At 46.8% G+C, this 18697-nt stretch overlaps 1 protein-coding gene and 1 long non-coding RNA gene across 3 annotated transcripts in view; one reads left to right on the top strand and one right to left on the bottom strand.

Annotated features, from left to right (window-relative positions):
• ALDH1L1 (aldehyde dehydrogenase 1 family member L1) overlaps window positions 1-18697 on the top strand; it is a 114913-nt gene that overhangs the window by 74251 nt on the left and 21965 nt on the right. For both annotated transcript variants that reach the window (XM_033135659.1, XM_033135658.1), the window contains 5 exons: window positions 6635-6782; window positions 8092-8211; window positions 9427-9554; window positions 13398-13548; window positions 14589-14659. In XM_033135659.1, the coding sequence (XP_032991550.1) occupies window positions 6635-6782; window positions 8092-8211; window positions 9427-9554; window positions 13398-13548; window positions 14589-14659 (618 nt within the window). The remainder of the gene's footprint in view (window positions 1-6634; window positions 6783-8091; window positions 8212-9426; window positions 9555-13397; window positions 13549-14588; window positions 14660-18697) is intronic.
• LOC117038750 (uncharacterized) lies at window positions 9561-18685 on the bottom strand. Its single transcript, XR_004425715.1, has 3 exons — window positions 16099-18685; window positions 12452-12658; window positions 9561-10381 (listed from the first exon to the last, which is right to left on the bottom strand). It is a non-coding gene; the product is annotated as an uncharacterized LOC117038750 (long non-coding RNA).

Consider the following 18697-nt stretch of genomic DNA (forward strand, 5'->3'; position numbering starts at 1 on the left):
ACACATGCATGTGACCATTAAAAATTGGGAGGGATATTTAGCCTGTGGAGCCCCCTGCCCCCTGCAAGGAGCAAGGGATCCCAGCCCCTCCCCATCTCAGAGTTTCAGTGCTGAGGAGAGAAGTCCCTATAACTTCTGGCTGTGAAAACCAGCAGAGATTGTGGCTGAGTGAAATGTAGGGCAGCTGCACTCCCAAGTGCTCCTCTTAAAGGGACTATGCACAGACTTACTCACTGATGGACTGACTTACTCTGAGCTCCAGTGCTGGGGCAGCAGCTTGAAAGGCACCAGGGACATATGGGGAAGAACTGAATTGTCTAGCTTCAGGGTGAAGGGCAGCTTTCTCCCAGACAGAGGAGCTGGCAGAAGCCATTGTTTCTTTGTTGAGCCCTCTCCCTCACTGTGCGCAGGTGCCATATTTGAGTCTCCATCAAACTGGCTATCACCTTTTGTCTGCCCCACTCTAGTGATTCCCTGAGACTATGCCCCACACAACTTTTGAGCACATACAAGCTGCTTCCAGTGGCTTTTCTATATAAACCACCTACCTTGGCTCAAGCTGTGGACTTTTCTAAAATCTCTCAAAGGTTCACAAAACCCGAACAAGCAGCATCTGGCTTCAGTGTGTCCTATACCTCTGGCTGAGCACCCCTGTGTCTGGCACTAGTGATAGCCAGTCTTGGTTCATGGCTTGGCCTCTTAAGACACCTAAAAGGACAGCATGGGTGGCAATCATCTCTGGGTTGCTTTGTGGCTCATACCACATGGCCCCAAGTGGGACACAGACTGTGGCTGAACTTGGCCTTCAGTGGGTCCCCTTCCATGAGGCCTAGGGGCAGGCAGGCCAAGTGGCCAGGTTTGCACTGGGCCAGGTAATCTTGCAGCCATCCGAGGATGACTCGGATGACCCAAAGGGCAGCCTGGGCAAATACCAGAGTCCCTCTAAAGTGAACCCTACTCTGTAGGGTCAACCACTGCAGAGAGCTCCTCCACTGTAGTCACAGCCAGGGGTTAATCCCTCCCATTGATGTGCAAACAGCAAGCAAGTCTCAACTATAATAGGAAGGCACACACAACCCACACAAGGGACTCACCTGGAGCACCTGGCTCTAGTGACCAGGGAGATTGCACCACTGGGTCTCACAGGACAACTACTGCATAAGGCCACTTTACTAAGACTGAGAGGCATAACAGCCCTTCATAGAAAGAAACTCAGGGAAGCAGCCAAATGGGGAGACAAAAAACAATTCTGAAATAAAAGAACAGAACAAAGCTCCAGTAAAAGAACTAAAGAAAATGGAGACAAACAATCTACCAGAAACAGAATTCCAAACACTGGTTATAAGGATTCTCAATCTCAGGGAAAACTTCAATGAAGAGATAGGAGACATAAGAATGGAGATAGAAAACATGAAAAAGAACCTGTCAGAAGTAAAGACTACAGTAACTGAAATGAAAAATACATTAGAGGGAATCAACAGTGGATTAGATGAAGGAGAGGATCGAATCAGCAATTTAGAAGATAAGGTAGCATAAAACACCCAATCAGAAGAGCAAAAAGAAAAAAGAAATCCAAAAAAATGAGGACAGTTTAAGGGAGCCTCTGAAACAATATCAAGCATACCAAAATTCGCATCACAGGGGTACCAGAAGGAGAAGAGAGAGAGCAAGGAGTTGAAGAAATAATGACAGAGAACTTCCCTAATGTGATGAAGGAATAGATATACAAGTCCAGAACGTGCAGAGAGTGGCAAACAAGATGAACCCAAAGAGGCCCACACCAAGACACATCATAATTAAAATGCCAAAGGTTAAAGACAAGGAGAGGATCTTAAAAGCAGGAAGAGAAAAGCAGTTAGCTATCTACAAGGGAGCTCCCACAAGACTATCAGCTGATTTCTCAGCAGAAACTTTGCAGGAACTATTCAAAGTGATAAAAAGTAAGGACCTACAGCCAAGACTACTCTACCCAGCAAAGCTATTATTTAGATTCGAAGGACAAATAAAGAGGTTCCCAGACAAGAAAAAGCTAAAGGCGTTCATCACCACCAAACCAGTATTACAAGGAATCTTGGACTTCTTTAAGTAAAAAAAAAAGATGAAAAATATGAATAAAAAATGGCAATAATGGTATCTATCAATAATTACTTCAAATGTAAATGATTAAAGGCTCCAGTTAAAAGACATTGGGTGGCTGGATGGATAAGGAAACAAGATTCTTACATATGCTGCTTACAAGAGACTCACTTTAGATCAAAAGAAACACAGATTGAAAGTAAAAGGATGAGGGAAAAGATATTTCATGAAAATGGAAATAAAATTTAAAAAGCTGTAATAGCAATACGTATACCAGAGAAAATAGACTTTAAAACAAAGTCTATAACAAGTGACAAAGAAGGACCCAGTAATCTCTCTTCTGGGTAATTATCTGAAGAAACCCAAAACACTACTTTGAGGGGATATGTGCATCCATATGTTCACTATAACATTGTTTACAATAGCCAAGATATGGAGGCAGCTTTGGTGTCTGTGGATGTATGAATGGATAAAGAGTAGGTGGTACATATGTACAATCAAATATTGCTCGGTCATCGAAGGGAATGGTTCTCACCATCTGCGGTGGTATAGATGGACATGGAGGGACATGGTGCTGAGTGAAGTATGTCAGATAGTGAAAGACAGATGTAATGTGATTTCACTTCTATGTGGAATCTAAAGAAATAAAACAAAACAGAAACAAACTTATAGATACAGAGAACATTTTGATGGTTGCCATATGGGAGGGGAGTTGGGAATGTGTGAAAGAGGGAAAGGGATTAAGAAGTATAATGTGGTTGTTACAAAGTAATCATGGGGATGTAGGGTATAGCTAAGGAAATGTATTCAATAATACTGTAATAACTATGTATGGTGTCAGATTGGTGCTAGATTTATTGGGGTGATAGATGCAAGGGGGTTGGAGGACAGGGTAAAAAAGATGAAGGCATTAAGAATTAATGCAAATTGTTAGTTACAAAATAGGTCACAGAGATGTAAAGCATAGGGAATATAGTCAATAAACTATGTGTAGTGACAGGTGGGTCCTAGACTCATCAGGGGGATTACTTTTTCAATTATATAAATATCTAACCACTATGCTCTTCACCTGAAATTAATATAAAATAATATTAAATGTCAACTTTAATTGAAAAATTTTAAAAGGGGGGAAAACGGTGAAGTCCCCTTCACCTAAGAGTCTCAAATTTTCAGGTATAAAACAAATAAGTCATGAGGATGTAATACACAGAATGGGGAATATAGTCAATGATATTGTGATAGCATAGTATGGTGTCAAATTATTGCTGGACGTATCATGGTGATCACTTCCTTAGATATATTAATGTTGAATAACTATTGTGTATACCTGAAACTAATATAATATTGTATGTTAACTATATTTTAATAAAATTGTTTTTTAAAAAGAGAAAAGTTATATACTATACCAAAATTACAATACTACTGGCTTTCATATTTACCTATGTAGTTACCTTTGCCAATGTTCTTTATTTTTTTAGGTTTTGAGTTACTTTTTAGTGTCCTTCATTTCAGCCTGAAAGATTTCCTTTAAGATTTCTTGTAGGGCAGATCTACTGGTAACGAACTCCCTCAGCTTTTGTTTATTTAGAAATGTCTTTATGTCTCCTTCATTAATTCTTGGTTGATTAATTTTTCTTTCAGGATTTTTCAATCCCACTACCTTCGAGTCTTCATAGTATTTGAGGGAAAATCAGCTTTCAGTCTTATTGAGGATCCTTTGTATATGAGGAGTCACTTCTTTCTTGATGTTTTTCCCAATACCTTCTTTGTCTTTGCATTTCAGTGAGTTGACTGTAATATGTCTCAGCGTGATTTTCTTCAAGTTCATCCTGCTTGGAGTTCTTTGAGCTTTTTGGATGTGTATATTCATATGTTTCCTCAGATATGGGAACCTTTTAATCACTATTTCTTAAAATATTTTTTCTGACCCTATCTCTTTGTTTTTCAGTAATGAGTATGTTGATATGTTTTATGATATCCCACAGGTCTCTCAGCCTCTATTCATTTTTATTTATTCTTTTTTCTTTTGGTTCCTCATACTGGATAATTTCAAGTTCACTGATTCTTTCTTCTGCCAGCTTAAATCTGCTGTTGAACCCATCTAGGGACTTTTTCATTTCAGTTATTGTACTTGTCATCTTGAGAAATTTTTTGGTTTCTTATTATAATTTCTATCTATTGATTTTCTTATTTTTTCATACATCATTTTCCTTATTTTCTTTAGTTCTTTGTCCATGGTTTTCTTTAAATCATTGAACATATTTAAGACAGTTGATTTAACATCTTTGACTAACAATTTCAATATCTGTTCTTCCTCAGGGATGATTTGTTGTTTTTTTTTCCAAATTCATTTTTTCCTATGAATGGGCTATAATTCACTGTTTTTTTCATATTTTTACAATTTCTTTTGTTCAAAACTGGACGTTTTGAATGTTATATTGTAGTATTTCTGAAAATCTAATTCTCTCACTCCTCAGAGGTTGCAAAATCTTGCTTCCTGAGTGCTGGAGCCATCCATTTGTGACTTTTCCAAACTGTTTTTTACAAAGTGTGTATTCCTTGTTGTGTGTAGTCATTGAAGTTTCTCTTCTGTTATCTTTGTGGTCAACCAGTGGCCTAACAAGGATTTTCTTAAATGTCTGGCTCCCAAAATGGAAAAATAAAAGTACTGCTTCTTTAAATCCCCTAGAAGTTGCTTCAGCCTGTAAGGGTTGAAACAATGGCTGCTAGACTTTGTGTTGGTTCCTCAGTGATCAAAAGAAGTATCATAATCCTGAGTTACAAAAGACAAAGTCGTTATTGCTCACCCTGGCTCCAGGGAGCTGCAATCAGGAATGTGGCCAACTGCCTCTACTGCTTCCTGTCACAGAGAGAGAGGTAAGAGACGGCAGCCAATACCTCACCGAAAGGAGTAAATTCACTGAAATCTACTGACATTTGCCAGCCTCCACATTATGTACTCCCCTGGATACTGCAAATGTTTGACTAAAGTCTAGAATTTCAGAATGTTTGATTAAGACACTTCCTACCAGTTCAATAGTTATTTAGGTGGAGGGATGGATTTTTGGAGCTTCCTACTCTGTCATCTTCTGTCTAAACATAGGTTTTTATTTCTCTTAAGTAAGTACCTAAGAGTGAAATGGTAAGTATATGTTTAATTTTTAAGAAACTGCCAAAATGCTTTACAAAGTGGGTTCCAAAGTATCATTTTACAATCCCACGAGCAGTGTATGACAGTTCAGTTGCTCTGCATATTTATTGGTAAATTGGTATGGTCAAGCTTTTTAATTTTAGATGTTCTAATGAGTATGTAGCCATAACTTGTGCTTTTAATTTGCATTTTTCCTAATAACTAACAGTGTTGAGCATCTTTTCTTGTTTTATTAGTTCCAAGTATACAAAACAACATAATGATTAAACATTTAAACACCTCACAAAGTGATAAACACAAGAATTCTACTGCCCATCTGACATCATACATAGCTATTACAATACCATTGACTACATTCCCTATGCTGTACTTTACATCCTGTGACTGTATGTATTTTTTAAATAATAGTTGGCATTCAATATTATTTTACTAGTTTCAGGTGTACAGTGCAGTTGTTAGGCATTTATGTAATTTAAGAAGTGATCTCCCAATAAGTCTAGTACCCATCTGACACCATACATAGTTTTTACAACATTATTGACTAGATTCCCCACATTGTATTTCACATCCCCAGGACTATTTTGTGACTATTCATTTGTACTGCTTAATCCTTTCACCTTTCTCACCCATTCCCCCAGCCTCACCCCATCTAGCAACCATTAGTTTGTTCTCTGTACCAATGAGTCTATTTGTGTTTTCTTTGCTCATTTATTCTGCTCTTTAGATTCCACATAAAAGTAGGTCATATGGTATTTGTCATTTTCAGTTTGACTTATTTCACTTAGTGTAATACCCTCTCGGTCCATCCATATTATTGCAAATTGAGCATCTTTTCATATGCTTATTTGCCATCCATATTTCTTCTTTAGTGAATCTGTTCAATCTTCTGACCATTTTTACTTAGATTTTTTTTTCTTAGTGTTGAGTTTTGAGAGTTCTTAATATAGTCTAAATAAAAGTCCTTTATCAGATATGTTATTTGAAAATATTTTCTTCCAACCTATGGCTTGTCTTCATTTTTTAACAGTGTCTTTTGAATATTATTATTAATTTTCTATTAATTATTATTATTAATAGTTGAATTATCTCATTTACACATCACAAAATAGTAGTAGCACTATTATTATTCCCATTTTTCTGGTAAACAAACTAAGACTCAGAAGAATTAGTCATTTGCCCAAGGTCACAGATTAGTAATTGGTGGAGCCAGAACTTGAAACCAGGGCCTTCTGAGACCATGGACTGGGATTTTAACCTCAATTCTAGACTAATACTCATGCTTTGGGTGCTGAGATGAAGGTTTCCTCTGGGTAAGTATGTTTGGCATCACCACCTCTGCCACTAGAACAATGCATGTCTGCCAAGCCTCTTCCCATGCTCCCATTTTTTTTATCTCCTTTCCTCCAGACTGGTAGAGGAAGTAAAAGAGCTGTGTGATGGCCTGGAATTGGAAAATGAAGACGTTTACATGGCAACCACCTTTAAGGACTTCATCCAACTATTAGTGAGAAAGTTGCGAGGAAACAACAAAGAGAGTGAATGCATCATTGACTACGTGAGTACTGGGGGCCCCCACATGGGTATGGCCCTGCAGACCCCTCAGGCATCCATATCTATGGATCCAAAATGACACATGGGGGAAACCTGGATGTACAAGAAGGAAGGATCCCCATGAGACCACCCTTCAGTGTCCCAGGCTTTCCCTGGCAACTCGATACCCTAAGGATGCCAGGGCAGTAGGGCAACCTCAATAGAGGAAATTATTGTCTAAGACTCAGTATTTGGGATAAGTTCTGAGTCCTAAGACATGAGACCAGGATATCAAGAAGAGGCTTTTACAGAGGACTTCTCTCCCTGTTTCTCCTTTGGTGGGCTTTTCCAGCGGTGGCTGCATGTCTACTGTGCCTCCAGCTCCTGCCAGATCACCCTGCCGGGATTCTGGTTCCTCTGGGTAGCCCTAGCTCCTAATACTGGTACCACCACCTCCTCCATTTGTCCCTATAATTTAGTTATGGCAGTGGCTTCCTACTGTTGCTGATCTCTGAGTTGACTCACAGCTTCTCAGCTCTTCCACCACCTGTGTAACCAATTCTCTCCATCAAATTATTTTTGTTGAAATGCCAGAAAAAAAGAAAAAAGAAAGCAAGAGAGAAAGAAATTGGAAATGTTTTCTCAAAAAGGAAAACAAATGTTTCTACACATTCAAATTGTGTTATGGAAGGATGCTGAAGTAATTATAAATCTGTTTTGTTGTCTTTGCTGTTGTTTTTTAAAGAAACTCTTGAAAAATATCCCAGATTATCTTGGTAGGTAACCAACTCCCATAGGAATTAGCTTTAGGGTAGTTTGTTTGGCTGGTAGTATGAAACAAAAGCTGATGAAGAAAGGTGGTCAGAATAGACCTCAGGTTGGTTTTGGTTTTGTGAAAAAGTGACTGATAAACAGGTTTGGGGGTGGCATCCCAGAGGCTCCTGAATTCAGTGTGGAGTTGCAGATATGTATGGATGTGAGTGGTGAGGCTGGTGTCATGTCTGGTGGCTTATAAGGGTCTATCCACCTACTTCCTATGTGTGGAGACCAAGCAACCAGCCTGAAGTCACATAACAGGTAAGTGGTAGAGCTGGGACTCCAACCCAGGTAGTCTGGCCTCAGAGTCTGTGCTCTTCATTTCTTCTTACCACTCAGCTCCTCAGACTGCCCACATAATAGCCCGTGCGTGTGTGCGTGCGCGCGTTTGCACGTGCACCAGTGGTTGTCTATCTATCTGTGTTTCCTTTGTCTCCCTGTGGGTTTGTGCCAGTCACTGATTCCCATTTGTGAAGAATCCACACTAAAGCTAAAATCTATGAAACCTTCCTTCCCAGGTGGAAAAGGCAGTGAACAAGCTGACCCTCCAAATGCCCCACCAGCTCTTCATTGGGGGAACGTTTGTGGATGCTGAGGGCACCAAGACCTATGAGACCATCAACCCGACAGATGGGAGTGTGAGTGCAGGCCCAGCACCTGCTTCTCTCCTGCCTCCCACCGTTCCTCCACCTATGACCTACTCTCCCCCCTCCCCCCACCTGGCCTCTGGGGGTCCTAGCCCAGGGGGCCTCTGCTTGGACACAAAAGTGTTGCAGTCAGTCTCCAGTCTTCCATACAGGAATAGTATAGAGGAAGATATGGTGGGGAGGGGTTGGTGGGGAAGCAGGAGGACTCTAAATGTCTTCAGCCTGCTTCAGAGACTAGGAGTAGAGTTTAAAATCCCCCCAAGGAAGAAAGGAAAACCATTCCCTCTCCCTCCACACTTCAACAATAATCCCAGTGTCAGCCCCACCTTCTCAAATATTTTCCAATATTGGGAAATTCTTCCCTGAATCCTGTGTTTGTCAGACTTTCTTGACTGTGACCTGTTGCATCATGACCCATACACACATGCGTTCTCACACATGTACACACCTGGAATAACACTTACTCTTACAGGTACATATTGGTCATTTTCTATCTTGTCCCATTCTATAGCATCACTCCAGAAAACAGATAGCACAGTCAAAATGGATCATTTGAAGGAAGTTGAAAGAATGTGTTTCACAAAGGAGTGGACAAGGTGTGGTGACACAGACAAGGTGTACAGTGCTCTCAGGCAGAAATAGCAGGAGCCGTTTCCACCTTGAGGCCAGTTTTGGGAGTCTTGGGAGGGAGGCTGTGTGGACAGTGCTGCCCAGCAGATGTCATCTGTGGGAGAGCAAGGGAGAGCTGGCCTCACACCTTTTACCGCCTTCTCACACTTGCACCCAAGCCTGAGCTGTAGTGCATAGGGACACCCTCAGGGCATGCAATGCAGACAGGGATGGGTCGAGTCAGCTCCAATGTCTAGTCTATCCCACTAAAGAAATAAACGTTCTGCCTGGGACTCACTGAATTAATGGGTCTCTGCTCTTGGTTTGGAAAGGCTAAGCTGACCCTCAGCCTTGTAGGTGCAACCTAAGTCTGTTGCTCTGTGTGGGCTCAGTGGGAAAGTGAAGAGAAGGTCCTCGGTATATAGAAACACATACAAACCTTTCCCAGACCCCACCTTCCTTTCATTGTGACTGCCCAGTGCCCTTCCATTGGCAACCTTCCTTTCTGAGGCCACCCAGGTGGCCAGATGAGCAAGGAGATGTCGTGTCTGTGCCCACTGAAACCAGAGAGGGCTTCACAGCTCTGCTTCACCACAGGTCATCTGCCAGGTGTCCTTGGCCCAGGTCAGCGATGTTGACAAGGCAGTGGCTGCTGCTAAAGATGCCTTTGAGACCGGATTGTGGGGAAAGATCAGCGCGAGGGACCGGGGTCGGCTCCTATATAGGTGAGAGCCCCACACTCACCTGTCAGCCACCACCACCTTCAGCTTGGGGTGGGGCTGGATGCTCAGATCCTATATGAAAGAGTTGGGGTCCTGGACAGGTCATGGAAGCCTGAGGCTCAGCAAAGGCTACTCAAAGGAAGTTACTTGAGAGACAGGAGGAATTTCACCAGACACAACTGGCCTTAGGGGAAAGGTGTCACTGGTGGAGGGACAGATGAGGAGGTATAAAACTGAGGGAATGTTTCAGATGACAGCCACAAACTGGCAAAGCTAACAACTGATCCTGACAACTGATCCAGATAGGCACAGGGCTTACCTGGACCAGCCTAGGCCAGAGGAAGGATTGGGGCTCCTGTGCACAGAAGCCAGTAAGGGCAGGGATGTGGCCCACCCTCACATTTTCCTCTTTTTTTAAGTAAGGGCGAAGGGAGTCCCCTCTCCATAGCCCCAATCAGAAGTGTTAGGAAAGGACTTGGGCTTACTTCAGCTTATGGCGTTAGGGTGGGAATGAGGCTGGGAAGACAGGCTGCTCCCCTAGAATCAGGTAGTCCCAGTGGGGCAGAGCAGTCACCCCCAAGGAAGTGAGGTGATGTTTCCAGCAGAAGGGCAGGAGCTGGGCAAATGAACTGAGCAGCATCCGAAATCTTTGTGAGCAGTTTCAGGGTCCTGATTTGGTGCTCTGGATTCTGGGGAAGATCTCAGGCACAGAGCTTGGTGATGATGTAGTCTGAGCATGCTTTTCATCCAGCAGGAAAGCCCCCATCTTGGTCATGCAGTCAGAACGCCTTTAGTTTCTATTCCAGAGGTCAGAAACACCATGGCAGCCCCTGCAGCAGGGGAGCAGAGAGAAGGGCCTGCATGGTGTGCAAAATGTAATAGAGATGGAGGACTATGGAGGTCGGACATGCCCAGCCTGCCATAGCTTTAGTTTCAAGACTCCTTGGAGAACTCATCAGTTATTAAAAATAACCATTGACTAGTGACTTAGAGCTTCTGGAGATCAGTCACAGCTGTGAAGTGTACATGCTGGTGGTGATGGGCTGCTGGCTCTGGAACAGGGACCCCTGTGAGAGACAGCACTGGCCCAGAAGACAGTGTCCTTCCCTTGAGATGCTCTCCTACTGTCTGGTGACACATGTGATAACCCCACTAACCAAAAAGATAATGAGGAGGTGGTACCCTGCACAGCTCCAAGTGGAGACCCGGACTGGGTGGACAGACACATCAAGGCCTGAGTGCTCCTAGTGACCTGGTCACAGCCCCTGGCAGCCTCCCAGTCTCCAAAAAGGAGGAGTGCCCATCGCTGTCCCAGGAAAGGGCAGGGCAGGATTTCCCAGAGACATGACTGCCCAGCAGCCCTGGTTCAATGAGGGAAGTAGGACCACCATGGGTATTATGGAACATGGAATGCATTACAGGGATAAGACACAACAATTGTGGGAGAAGCTGGGAAGATAGATCCTGAAGGGAGAGTTAGAGAAAGTCATTAGCTAGTGCCCCAGAATCTCTGGGGAACAAGATAGAGCCTGCCTGGGAATCTGGGTAGCCAGCCATACGCAGCTGCCAGAGTGGGACCACAAAAACCCAGTGAAAGTATCTGTGGGAAACTGCCACCTTGTGTGCAGGTCCACCTCCAAGGCTCTGGTGATGGCCTGGGTAGCTGTTGGTCAGGGGATGGGGCTCTCAGAGGCAGAAGTGCAGCTTTCCCAGGTTGACATTAGAGCAACTCTGCACAGCTCCCCTCGAGGAGCCTCCCAACTAGTGTGATCAGGTGACAATTCCTTTAGTAAGTGTATCCCAGGTATTAGATTTATGACTCAGCCACATCACACATGGCATTGTCTAGGAGTGTCAGGAGTTGGAGGGATTTGGAGCTGATCAAGGAAAAAATAATGGCCATGAGAGGCAGCAACTCATAACAGGCTTTATTGGGTTGCCAGTGAGGAAGTCCCTAAAGCAGGAGACCCTCCAGAGGCTGCGCTGAGGGTAGGGGATCACTACTCAGAATGGGAGGGGGTAAGGGAACTCCAAGGGACAGGGGAGATCAGAGAAGGGGCTGCCATGTCCAGGTGATGTCACTCAGCAATGCAGTGGGAGTCTCTGGGTCAGAGGGCTCTGGAAGTGGGGACTATAATTACACAGCCTGTCTCAGCAGTGGTAACAGCTGTCGGCGAGATTCTGCGGGAATGCAAACTAGGCAGGCTACAGTTTGCTGCTTTGGGATAATTTAAAAATAACTCGATATGTGAAAATTTGCACCAGTGGGCTTTCGAGTTAATGGATCTCAGCCAGCAGTGAAGATATAAACAACATAGGGGCCAATATACAGATGCTATCTTTGGCTAATTTGTAATATAGATTTATATCTTTGGCTCATCTGTTCTTATGGATGATGGAACCCTAGTCTTTGAAATACCACAAAATATTTTTAATATTTCATCTATAATGTTTCTCAAAAAGTTTACACCTTTGCTTTTCTTACCCAAAGCGTGACCTGGGCACTGTTTCTGAGGCAACAGCATGTCCCTGCTGCTATTTTGTTGTGCTCGTTCGATCCACAGTTTCATTCACCAACTTTTCACAGCATGCTGCCCATGTGCCTATGAGCAGGAGACCAGATGCTGTCCCTGCCCTCGTGGGAGAGGAAATAGTACTGAAATGTTCAACTATATGAATATCAGTGACAGTCAGGCGAGGTTTAAAAAAAGGCGAAGATGCTATTAGAACACTGCAGGGACATGGCATTGCTTTGGGGTGGGAGGGATTAGGGTCGGTTTCCCAAAGGGTCTGAAAGAGTTGCAGAAGGTTGAGAGGGGAAGCTGGAGTACAGAAACTGCAGTCCAGGCCTATGGTATGAGCACAGCTCCCACAGGTCCCGGACAAGAGGCCTGACTTACCTGACACTTGAAGGGGACCGACGTAGGGAGAAGAGAAGAAGGCAGTAGGTTCCATGGCCCCAGGAGGAAATGGGTAAGGTCTAGGGGTGGTCAGTCAAGCACAGGGTTGGGACTATGTCCTGAATGTGGAGGGCAGCCATTGGGGGAACTTGAGGTGTGCGCAGGAGGACTGGAGCAGATCTGGGAGTGTTAGGGCATTGCCAGTGGCTATATGCAGAAAGAAGCAGAGTAGGAACAGGTCAGCAGGCTTGTCTCTGGGCTCGAGCTTCCCTATGTGCAAGATGGAGGGCTGTTCTAGATTGGTGGTCTCTACCTTCCCCCATCCACCCTGCCCCCTGTGTGCATGAGACCTTCACATCAGGGAGGGAGCTACATTCTAACTCCCAGGCTACCCACAGCAGCACACCCACCAGAATCATGGGTGGACAAGTGGACATTGGAGTGTTCAGACTCCAGGAGGGCTATGTAGACATTCCTTCCCTTGCACCTTCCCTGTCATTCCTCCCTCTCCATTCCTGGAGACACCAGCTTCAGGAGCATCCTCCCATGGATTGGCTGGTGCTTGAAGCCAGGCAGGCTTTCTCCCCTGGTGGAAGCTTTCCAAAGACAGAGAGGGTGGCCTTCTGGGATGGTGACCTCCTTGTTACAGAGGCAGGCAGCCTCCTCTGCAGAATCCTGTATGAGTGTTACTATAAAGTAGTCAACCCATCAATATTTCAGGAAGGAATAAATGGAGAGAGGGATGGAGAGAGGGTGAGAGGGCATCCTCACACTCATCCAGCGAAATAAACGTTACTGTTCCATCTCACAGATAAGGAAACTGAGGTCAGCACATGTGAGTGTGCAGGGTAGGGCCCCCAGCCCCTTGGAGAAGGGCCTTAAAAAAGCAGACCAGGCTATGCCAGGCCTGAGCCTCTCTCCCTCCTTTCCCCCATGCCTTGGCCAGGTTGGCAGACCTCATGGAGCAGCATCAGGAGGAGCTGGCCACCATTGAGGCTCTGGATGCGGGTGCCGTCTACACGCTGGCCCTGAAGACCCACGTGGGCATGTCCATCCAGACCTTCCGCTACTTTGCTGGCTGGTGCGACAAGATCCAGGTGGAGCCTGGGCTCCTGCCCACTGCATGAGAACTCACATAGGCGGGCCAGGCCTGGCAGGGAACTAACTCTGAGGGTAGCACATTACTCTGAATGCTGTGTCACATGGCTGTGGGCCTCCAGTGTTTATCATGGGCTCCCCACCTTCTCTCCTCTCCACAGGGCTGAGGAGTGTGGGCAACGAGGGAGATGGGCTACCACAACTTACTGCCTAAGACAACACCACTTATTAGCTCCCAGTTCTGTAGGTGGGAAGTCCAGGTGGGCTCGACTGGGTTCTATGCCAGGATCTTACATGCTTTATGTCAAGGGGTGGCCAGGATGGGCCTTATTCAGAAGCTCTGGGGGGAAAACCTGCTCCTCGGCCGATTCAGCTGTTGGCAAATTCAGTTCCTACAGTGGCCGGACTGAGGGCCTTGGTCCTTACTGACTGCTGGCCAGGGCCGATCTCAGCTCCTGCAGACCTCTCTCTGGTCCTTGTCCTGGCCCTCCATTCCCCTATCCTTCTGGTTCTCTTCTGCCACTAATTGGAGAAAACTCTCTGCTTTTACAGGGGCTCCTCTGGTTATGCTAGGCCCACCTGCTTTATCTCCCCATCTTAAGGTCAACAGTGCCATACCACATCATTGCAAGAGGAGTAGCTGGCTATGTCCCAGGTCCCAGGGAGCTGGGCCTCACCTTCGGGGCCATTGTTGGAGGTTTGCCTGCTAGAGGCTGTGCTGGATCAACCCTTCCCTGGGGAGACCCACGGCTGCAGGGCTCACAGTGTCTCTGTCAGTTCTGGACCCGCTATCCTCCACAGGGCTGAGGAGTGCAGACAATGAGGGAGGTGGGCTGCATGCTGTACCCATATCTGAACTCAGATGTCCCCATTATACATAAGCTAGGAGGTTTGCATCTCCTACCCATCTGGGTAGTGGGGGCATCAAGACGCAGATAAGAACCTGCTCTTCATTGGGCCCCAAGGGCAAGGTGGCTACTCAGAGGGAAGGGGTAAGGACGAATCCCCTGCCACTGACAGCCCCCCATGCTTCTTCCAGGGCTCCACCATCCCCATCAACCAAGCTAGACCTAACCGCAACCTGACCTTGACCAGGAAGGAGCCAATCGGGTGAGTCACAGCACAGGGGGGAGAATAGCCACACACCAGGTGCTTTTCATGCAACATGCTGTGTGGAGCGCGCATATCTTCCCCTTGTATATATTCATCAAATAAGCATCTATTTGCCAACTACTATGTGCCAGACTTTTCAGGGGTTGGATATACAACAATGATCAAAACTGCTGAAAATTTCTATTCTCGGGATAAAAACAGCTTCCACTTCCATGGTACCTGTTCTGTGCTAGGCACTATTTTAACAACTTTATAAACATAATTTTATATAATCCCCACAATAACCCTATATCAGTCAGAGTCATAGTAGGAAACAGAGGGTACACCCTAAAAATTTTTTCTGAAAAGAGTACAATGATCAATGTGCATAAAAATGAGGGACTACTGCATAGCCCCAAGGAACAGAAAAAGTGATGGAGAAACAGGCAAGAGTAGAAAGAGATGCTCAGCAGGAAAAGGCAAGTGTTCAGTCAGCATAGACCAGACTGGGGAAATGATTTAAACCCAGCAGCGAGGCCCTACCTCACCATCAGATGACCCAAAGGCCCAGGGAGGGAAAAGAGCCAGCATATTGCCTGGGTGGGGGCCAGTGGGTCCACTCCTGTGAAAGGCAACTTGGCAGTGACCGTTCAGTACCCACATGTCCTCACCCCACAAAGCACAACTGTGGTGACTCACTCACAGGGGCTCACAAGGAGACACACCCAAGATGCTGACAGCAGCTGCACTGGAACCTGACAGTACAGCCAACGCTGAGCTCTGTGGTGTCCCCGAGAGGAATGGTGTGTGGCTGTGCAGGGAGTGCAGCAGCACTATAGCCACAGCACAGCAACAGGTCCTGCAGAGACCACTGTTACCTGAGGAAAGCAAGCTGAGGGATGGTGTCTAAAAAACGTCCCACACTGTCCTGTCCTGTGGTCCCTCTTCACAAGTCATATGCATGGGTGCGCAAGGAAAGGTCTGGCCAGGGGTGACCTTGGGAGGGAGTGGAGTCTCCTGGGACAGGGCTCCACCTCGGTCAGCACCTTTCGGTCATTCCCACCTGCTCTGTACCCCTCACAGGCTGGGGAGACTGTGTTCCACCAGCAGGAACCCCACAATCCCCTGGATGGTGGTCAAAGGCCGTCAGCTTCATTGGGAATGTGGGAGTGTTTCGTAAAAAGAGTGTGTTCAAATGTCCTCACTCACTCACTTGGGTTGGTAACAATGAGTACAGCTGGACAAACCAGGTCCTGAAGGACAGGCCTGCTGGTGAGGGAGGCTCCTGTCAGGAGAGTGGGCTGCGAGGGAGGGTGGGTTGTGGGTGCAGGAAAATCCCTCCTTTAGCCCACAGGAAAGGGGTAAGGCTGGGGGCAGGTGGCATAGACACCAGGGCAGAGGTTCTCCAGGCCAGGCCATACAGCTTAAACTATGGGGAGAAGTAGAGAATTGCCTACCTGGTGCTGAGAAAGAGCAAAGGCCAGCCCTTTCTGATGTTCAGAATATGTTAGAAAACTTATGTTTGGCCATCTCACTGCTCCTCTCAGTGTCATCCAGTGGCTCCCAGTGCACCTGAAATGAAATCAACCTCCTGACTTTGGCCGTGTGCTCACTGGGCTCCCGATGTCCGTGACCCCACTGCATTTAGCCATGATGGCCTCCTCCTGGACCCTGGGCTCTCTACGCCCATGCTGCCCTCTATATATTCACACCAACCCAACCCCTCCCCCAGCTTCCAGTCCTTCAGCTATTGGCCATCCAGTTGTCAGCTGTGTGGCGACCTCCTCCCCTAGACCAGTGCACCAAGATGGTCTACTCTCTAATTTGCAATCTCATTTTGTTCTCTGTATGACACATGCCATCCAAACTGATGCTGCTGCACTCCCAGGGCACACGCAGAGCATTCCAAAAATGTCTGCAGGAGGACAGGGCAGGGGCTCCAATCAATGTGCACAACCGACTGCCCTGGCTAGTGCCACAGTGACCTTCAAAGTGATGCCACAGCTCCGTTACCCCTCACTCAGCTACACACCGGCCCAACCTCCCCGGGGCCAGGAGCTCTCTTTAGTGAGAAAAGGGTGTAACCTCCCATCATCCAGGCACACTGGACAGGACACTGGGACAGGCAGGAGTCACCCCATTGCAGTACCCAAGGAACTGGAGCACAACAGGGCAATGGCTGGGAGGGGCGGGCCTCAATACTGGGGGAGCCAAAGCCATGAGATTCCCACTAAGGAAGACCATCAAGAATAAACGAGGCACAGAGGCTAACGAAAGAGCGGTTTCACCACAGCTTGGTGAGTGATGTATTCATCCCGTCCCTGCATCCCACGCCCCTGCTGGCTTTGACTCTATGTCAGGGCCCAAGCTGCAGACACCCCCAGCCCCAGGGGTCACAGTCTTTCCCCTATGTTGGCAAGTGTAGGAGGTTGCTGGAGCCGCTGCAACAGAGATCTAGGAGGCTCAAACAACAATTTGCCTTAGTGTTCTGGGGGTGCAAGTCCCAGATCAAGGTGTCTTTAGCAGGGTTGATTCCTTCTAAGGCCATAAGGGAGAATGTGCTCCAGGCCTCTCCCTAGTTTCTGGTGGTTCTCTTGCAATCTTTGGTGTTGCCTGACTCTGCCTTCATGTTCCCATGGAGTTCTCCCTCTGTGTGTGTGTGTGTCTGTGTTCACATGTCGTTCTCTTCATAAGAACAGCAGTCATACTGGGTTAGGCACCCACCCTACTTCAATAAGATCTGATCTTAACTAATTGTATCTGCCATGACCTTATTTCTAAATGTCACATACTGAGGTTCTGGAATTAGACTTCAACCTATGAATGGGGGAGGGGCACAATTCAGCCCATGACAGTGGGACTTACTTCTCTGATATCTTTTCTTCTCTGGAGTCCCCCACAACCCAGCCCGCTCTCTCCCTGATGACCTCACCACTTCCCTGGGGACACTCACTCTGGTCCCTACACCTGTCTTGTCTCTTTCAGCCTGCTGGGGGTACACAGTGTGAGGAAGTGACTTTCCTAAGCCCTCAGCATGCCCCATCCCTCCCAGGATGGCCTGGAGACCCCCAAGTCAGCCTCTGCACGTGCCCAGCCCCGTCTCCCTCCCACTCTGCCTGACGGAGCACTCTGTGGCTCCTCACTCACTACCCGTCATGCCATGGGTTTTTGTACACGCTCTCCCCCTGCCTAGGTTCAGCTAAGCAGTCATCTTTTTGGGAGCATTCTCTGATGGTCATGGTGGTGATGAAGATGATGAAGAAGATGATGATGATGAAAGTAACAGCCGTGTAGTCAGCACCGGGCTCTTGCATGCACTAGCTCCTCTAATTATCTGACACTCATGCAGAGAGGTGTTGTTATGGCCCCGTTTTACAAGGGACAGAGGAAGGTAGAGCCACATGGCTGTTGGGACCATAGGTGTTGTCATCAGGTCCCCTGGGACTGTGGGGCAGCCTCGCCTCCATGAAGACACCACCCAGACAGAGGCTTTCTCCTCGACTGAGGGGTAGCACTACACCGGGTGCCATCTCTTAATGCAAAGCAGACAGACCTTATCAGGCTTCCCAGGCTGACTCCATGCTTCTCCTCTCCACAGAACTGAGCCCTGGCCTCATACCCATCCTCCTGGCCCACTTGTCCCTGGACCCTGTCCATGTCCCCCCAGCCTGCCGTGTGACCCCAGGCCCTCTCCCAGACCCTGCTAGTTGCCAAGGTTCTTATCCATGCCGGCCTGCTCTCCCTTCCCTGGTTGTCGGTGCTATACCTTACCAAACTGTGTCCCTACACTGGTCTCATAGTTCCCATCAGAAAATGTCCAGTGTCCCATGCCATCGTGCTCTGTTGGAAAGAGGAACTCCTGACAGACTGGATACACTGCCCCATTAGGGCCCGGGAAGGTAGGCAGGAGCTGCCTTCAGCAGGACCTTTGGTGCCATATCAAGAAACCTGGCTCTGTAGTGGATAGCAGGCCTGGGAGAGAGGAAGAAGATGGCAGGCCCACTGTGGGCACCCAGGCTGAGAGAAGAAATGAAAGCCTGCTTCTTCTATATGGCA

The sequence above is a fragment of the Rhinolophus ferrumequinum genome, chromosome 19 (genome assembly GCF_004115265.2).
Source record: "Rhinolophus ferrumequinum isolate MPI-CBG mRhiFer1 chromosome 19, mRhiFer1_v1.p, whole genome shotgun sequence".
NCBI lineage: Eukaryota > Metazoa > Chordata > Mammalia > Chiroptera > Rhinolophidae > Rhinolophus > Rhinolophus ferrumequinum.